The sequence below is a fragment of the Anguilla anguilla genome, chromosome 14, assembly GCF_013347855.1.
Source record: "Anguilla anguilla isolate fAngAng1 chromosome 14, fAngAng1.pri, whole genome shotgun sequence".
Classification (NCBI taxonomy): domain Eukaryota; kingdom Metazoa; phylum Chordata; class Actinopteri; order Anguilliformes; family Anguillidae; genus Anguilla; species Anguilla anguilla.
Genome location: NC_049214.1, coordinates 198,936 through 204,935, shown reverse-complemented (window position 1 = coordinate 204,935; position 6,000 = coordinate 198,936). Strand labels below are relative to the sequence as shown.

The window sequence follows — 6,000 nt, the reverse complement described above, 5'->3', positions numbered from 1 at the left end:
AGTTGTCCCGGCGATGCAGTTTGGGGGAGGAACAGCACACACACTGCACAAGGCCAGAGTGACCGGAGGGAGAAGCGGACGGGTGAATGGGCAGGGCAGAGTGGTCCCGGGCAGCCTGCTCCGGAACGCACCACCCCCCCCCCCCCCCCCACACACCTCTCCGTCCCCCCATCTCACCGGTCCAGCTCTTCTTCATCAAGTGCAGAACAGGTTCGCACCGCAAGGGAGGGGAATGACAATCCGTGTGAGTATTCCAAATCAATGAGGGGGGGCAAAAAAAACAAAACAAAAACACCAAGTAATGAACCGGTCAAACAACCAGCTCATCTCCTCAACCCTTCGGCAGTCGGGCTGAACCGATCGCAGTCCATAATTTAGGTCTGATAAAGAAGAACCATTTTTTCCTGGGCGTGGCTAAGTCAGAGCTCCGCCCACAAGTACAAGCAGACTCCATATAGGTGCATTTACACACACGCACGCACGCACAAATGCACGCACACACACACACACAAATGCATGCACACAAACACGCACGCACGCTCGCACACACAAATGCATGCACACAAACACACGCACGCACACACAAATGCATGCACACGAACACACGCACGCACGCACGCGCACACAAATGCATGCACACAAACACACACACGCACGCACGCACACACAAATGCACGCACACACACACACAAACACACACACATGCGTGCACACACACGTGCCTGCAAGCACACACGCACACACACATGCGCGCTCACACACACGCACACACACCTCTAAGGGGCTGTAAGTGTTCCTTTGTGTGCAGCGCAGACAGTGTGGGTGTGGCTGACTGACACCAGTCCTCTCCCCCCCCCCGTCTGTTCCACAGCAGTTCCAAAACTGAACGAGTCCCCAAACGTGCTCCCCCTAAACTGACAACCATCATGTGTGTGCAGACAAATATACACAGAGATGTAATCACACACATCTGCACAGACACACTCACACACTCGCACACGCCCAGTCGCACACACAGACACTCAATTTGTATGTCCATATATTCCAAGAATAAAATCTTCTAAATAAAATACATGTATCTGTGAATACCTGGGAGGGGAAAGAGGTACAGAGAGAGAGAGAGAGGAGAGAGAGAGTGGGAGAGAGAGAGAGGTAGAGAGAGAGAGAGAGAGTGAGAGGTACAGAGAGAGAGAGAGTGAGAGGTACAGAGAGAGAGACAGAGGGAGAGAGAGTGAGAGGTACAGAGAGAGAGAGAGGCAGGAGGAGAGAGAAGAAGCAGTGGTGGCCTCAGTGTGCTGACCGGCCGATAGTCCCAGACTGAGCGGGGCTTGCGCTGTCCTGTAGCGCCTCACCCGCTACCTCATTACCCAGCAGTTCCACATCCGCTGTCCTTTCAAACCATATAAAAAACAAAGAAAAAACACACAAGATTCCAAGAGCCCCGATCACTGTTCACGAGCTGTCCGTTAGCGAGGCTTCAACTGTGTCCTGAAGATGGGGGGAGAAAGAGAGAGATGTAGGGAGGGAGGGAGGGAAGAAGGGATGGGTGGTGAACAGACGAAGATGACCTCCATAGAGCAGAGGAATCCAAATTCCAGTCCGAGAGAGAGGTGCACACTATTGAGGTGGGAGGGGCCGCGGGCCGGGGGCGGGGCTAAGGGAGAGTGGGAGGAGCGCGATCAGTCTGGCTGCAGCGGTGGGTGGGACCTGTGTGTCATTTTGGCCAGACGAGGACAGGGTGTCGAAACAGAGAAACGAGGGAACGAGGGAGCGTGTCTGATGGAGGGATGTCCTCCTCTGCTTTCCCGTGCGCTCTCTCTCTCTCTCTCTCTCTCTCTCAGCAGTACAGGGATCCCTCTGTTCTCCCCAGGGGGCGGGGCTGCCGCTGATGGTCCATCATACCTCCAGGAAACGCGAGCTGCTGGCCTTGGTGTGGAACGGCTCGGACCACATGCGTCGCAGGTCCCCCTGAGAGAGAGAGGGGGAGAGAGGGAGAGGGGGAGGGGGAAGGAGGGAGAGAGAATTTAAAAGCCCTTTATTTGGATGCTAACCATTTCAAAACAATGACAAATTCTAAATAATAACATTACATTACATTACAGGCATTTGGCAGACGCTCTTATCCAGAGCGACGTACAACAAAGTGCTTCTTGATTTAAAATTCAAGCCTCAACTGAATTCAGAACTGACCCGAACTCTGAACCATAAAGCATCAACGACAAATCGCTAATTTAAACCAATCACAGCATTTTGAAGTGTAGAACAAACTTTTTTCTGATTGGCCGAATCAAGTCAGTTGCTGACTGTTATCTCCAGGTATTATGGGCGGAGCTAAACCCCAGCCTCCTGTGGCTCAATGTGCCCCCCTCACCTTCAGGTAGGCCATGGTGAGCAGGGGCAGGAGGGTGAAGGGCACCAGGTACAGCAGCGCAGGCTGGGCGGCACGGTGGATCCTGGAAGCCACGGTGGCAGTCAGCAGACCTGCGGGAGAGAGGGAGCACGCGCGATCAGACCCCGGAGAGAGAGGGAGCACGCAGAGAGAGGGAGCACGCGCGGAGAGAGAGAGGGAGCACGCGCAGAGAGAGAGGGAGCACGCGCAGAGAGAGAGAGGGAGCACGCGCAGAGAGAGAGAGGGACGCGCAGAGAGAGAGAGGGAGCACGCGCGGAGAGAGAGAGGGAGCACGCGCGGAGAGAGAGAGGGAGCACGCGCAGAGAGAGAGAGGGAGCACGCGCAGAGAGAGAGAGGGAGCACGCGCAGAGAGAGAGAGGGAGTGCGCGCAGAGAGAGAGAGGGACGCGCAGAGAGAGAGAGGGAGCACGCAGAGAGAGAGGGAGCACGCGCAGAGAGAGAGAGGGACGCGCAGAGAGAGAGAGGGAGCACGCAGAGAGAGAGGGAGCACGCGCAGAGAGAGAGAGGGAGCACGCGCAGAGAGAGAGAGGGAGCACGCGCAGAGAGAGAGAGGGAGCACGCGCAGAGAGAGAGAGGGAGCACACGCAGAGAGAGAGAGGGAGCACACGCAGAGAGAGAGAGGGACGCGCAGAGAGAGAGAGGGAGTGCGCGCAGAGAGAGAGAGGGACGCGCAGAGAGAGAGAGGGAGTGCGCGCAGAGAGAGAGAGGGACGCGCAGAGAGAGAGAGGGAGCACGCGCAGAGAGAGAGAGAGGGAGCACGCGCAGAGAGAGAGAGAGGGAGCACGCGCAGAGAGAGAGAGGGAGCACGCGCAGAGAGAGGGAGCACGCGCAGAGAGAGAGAGGGAGCACGCGCAGAGAGAGAGAGGGAGCACGCGCAGAGAGAGAGAGGGAGTGCGCGCAGAGAGAGAGAGGGAGCACGCGCAGAGAGAGAGAGGGAGTGCGCACAGAGAGAGAGAGGGAGCACGCAGAGAGAGGGAGCACGCGCGGAGAGAGAGAGGGAGCACGCGCAGAGAGAGAGAGGGAGCACGCGCAGAGAGAGAGGGAGCACGCGCGGAGAGAGAGAGGGAGCACGCGCAGAGAGAGAGAGGGAGTGCGCGCAGAGAGAGAGAGGGAGCGCGCGCAGAGAGAGAGAGGGAGTGCGCGCAGAGAGAGAGAGGGACGCCCAGAGAGAGAGAGGGAGTGCGCGCAGAGAGAGAGAGGGAGCACACGCAGAGAGAGAGAGAGGAAGCACGCGCAGAGAGAGAGAGGGAGCACGCGCAGAGAGAGAGAGGGAGCACGCGCAGAGAGAGAGAGGGAGTGCGCGCAGAGAGAGAGAGGGACGCCCAGAGAGAGAGAGGGAGCACGCGCAGAGAGAGAGAGGGAGCACGCGCAGAGAGAGAGAGGGACGCCCAGAGAGAGAGAGGGACGCCCAGAGAGAGAGAGGGAGTGCGCGCAGAGAGAGAGAGGGACGCCCAGAGAGAGAGAGGGACGCCCAGAGAGAGAGAGGGAGTGCGCGCAGAGAGAGAGAGGGACGCCCAGAGAGAGAGAGGGAGCACGCGCAGAGAGAGAGAGGGACGCCCAGAGAGAGAGAGGGACGCCCAGAGAGAGAGAGGGACGCCCAGAGAGAGAGAGGGACGCCCAGAGAGAGAGAGAGGGAGTGCGCGCAGAGAGAGAGAGGGACGCCCAGAGAGAGAGAGGGAGCACGCGCAGAGAGAGAGAGGGAGCACGCGCAGAGAGAGAGAGGGAGCACGCGCAGAGAGAGAGAGGGAGTGCGCGCAGAGAGAGAGAGGGACGCCCAGAGAGAGAGAGGGAGCACGCGCAGAGAGAGAGAGGGAGCACGCGCAGAGAGAGAGAGGGAGTGCGCGCAGAGAGAGAGAGGGACGCGCAGAGAGAGAGAGGGACGCGCAGAGAGAGAGAGGGAGTGCGCAGAGAGAGAGAGAGGGAGCACGCGCAGAGAGAGAGAGAGAGAGCACGTGCGGGGAGACAGACAAACTGACTGCCCGTCCACAGCTTTGCCAAGGAGGTGGATAAATACTAAAACTGCTGTGGCTACTGTGGTTGCTGTGACTTGTGTTTCATGTGTCAGAACCAAAGGCCTGACTTACCTATCCATGCAAGTAAAACAGTTTTAAAAAACACAACGTTACCAAGTCATTCATGTAATGTTCATGAAGTTCTACATAAATTTACATTGAGGCATTTAGCAGACACCCAAAGAGGACACGACAGAAAAGCTGCTGAGAGAACTCGGAGAGAACGCGGTATCCACGGCGCTGAGAGAACGTGGTATCCATGGCGCTGAGAGAACGTGGTATCCATGGCGCTGAGAGAACGTGGTTTCCATGGCGCTGAGAGAACGCGGTATCCACGGCGCTGAGAGAACGCGGTATCCACGGCGCTGAGAGAACGTGGTATCCATGGCGCTGAGAGAACGCGGTATCCACGGCGCTGAGAGAACGTGGTATCCATGGCGCTGAGAGAACGCGGTATCCACGGCGCTGAGAGAACGCGGTATCCACGGCGCTGAGAGAAAGTGGTATCCATGGCGCTGAGAGAACGCGGTATTGGTTGAGAGAACAGGGTATCTCTTGAGAGAGCGGGGTATCTGCTGAGAGAGCGGGGTATCTGCTGAGAGAGCGGGGTATCAGCTGAGAGAGCGGGGTATCAGCTGAGTGACCGGGGCATTTGCTGAAAGAGCGGGGCATTTGCTGAGAGAACGCACGGTCCTACTTACCCACGAAGTATCCGATGAGGGTGCAGTGGAAGTAGGACACGCGCTGCATGCGGCCGGACATGTTCCCCGGCCCCACCGCCTCCCCGCTCGCCTGCTTCTTGTAGTTGTCGTAGCGCAGGACGAAGCAGAGCAGCAGGCCCGGCATCACGATGTCCCCGATACCCAGCATGGAGAAGTGGCTACCTGTGGAACTGAGAGACAGAGACAGAATGTTTATTGTTTGTTGTACCCATGCTTTGGCAATACGTATATACACTCACCGGCCACTGCATTAGGTCCACCAATTCAAATGCAAACTACAGCCATTAACGCAAATATCTAATCAGCTAATCACGTGGCAGCAACTGAATGCATTTAGTCATGTAGACATGGTCAAGACGATCTGCTGAAGTTCAAACCAAGCATCAGAATGGGGAAGAAAGGTGATTTAAGTGACTTTGAACGTGGCATGGTTGTTGGTGCCAGACCGGCTGGTTTGAGTATTTCAGAGACTGCTGATCTACTGGGATTTTCAAGCACAACCATCTACAGAGTTTACAGAGAATGGTCCGAAAAAGAGAAAATATCCAGTGAGCAGCAGTTCTCTGGGCGAAAATGACTTGTTGATGGCAGAGGTCAGAGGAGAATGGCCAGACTGGTTAGAGCTGATAGAAAGGCAACAGTAACTCAAATAACCACTCGTTACAACCGAGGTATGCAGAAGAGCATCTCTAAACGCACAACACGTCTAACCTGGAAGCAGATGGGCTATAGCAGCAGCCACTCCTGTCACCTAATGAAATGGCCGGTGAGTGTATGTGTATAAATATATATATATATATATATATATATAGTTCATGCCAATAAAGCTTATTTGAATTGAATTGAGAGAGAGAGAG

The 6,000-nt window shown here is 56.1% G+C and overlaps 1 protein-coding gene across 1 annotated transcript in view; it reads right to left on the bottom strand.

Annotated features, from left to right (window-relative positions):
- Nucleotides 1–850: 850 nt before the first annotated feature.
- Nucleotides 851–6,000, bottom strand: part of sppl3 (signal peptide peptidase 3) — a 51,109-nt gene continuing 45,959 nt past the window's right edge. The window contains exons 9-11 of the mRNA XM_035392228.1: nucleotides 5,123–5,313; nucleotides 2,372–2,481; nucleotides 851–1,968 (exon numbers count right to left, since the gene is read on the bottom strand). Coding sequence (XP_035248119.1) covers nucleotides 1,897–1,968; nucleotides 2,372–2,481; nucleotides 5,123–5,313 — 373 coding nt within the window. The 3' untranslated portion in view covers nucleotides 851–1,896. The remainder of the gene's footprint in view (nucleotides 1,969–2,371; nucleotides 2,482–5,122; nucleotides 5,314–6,000) is intronic.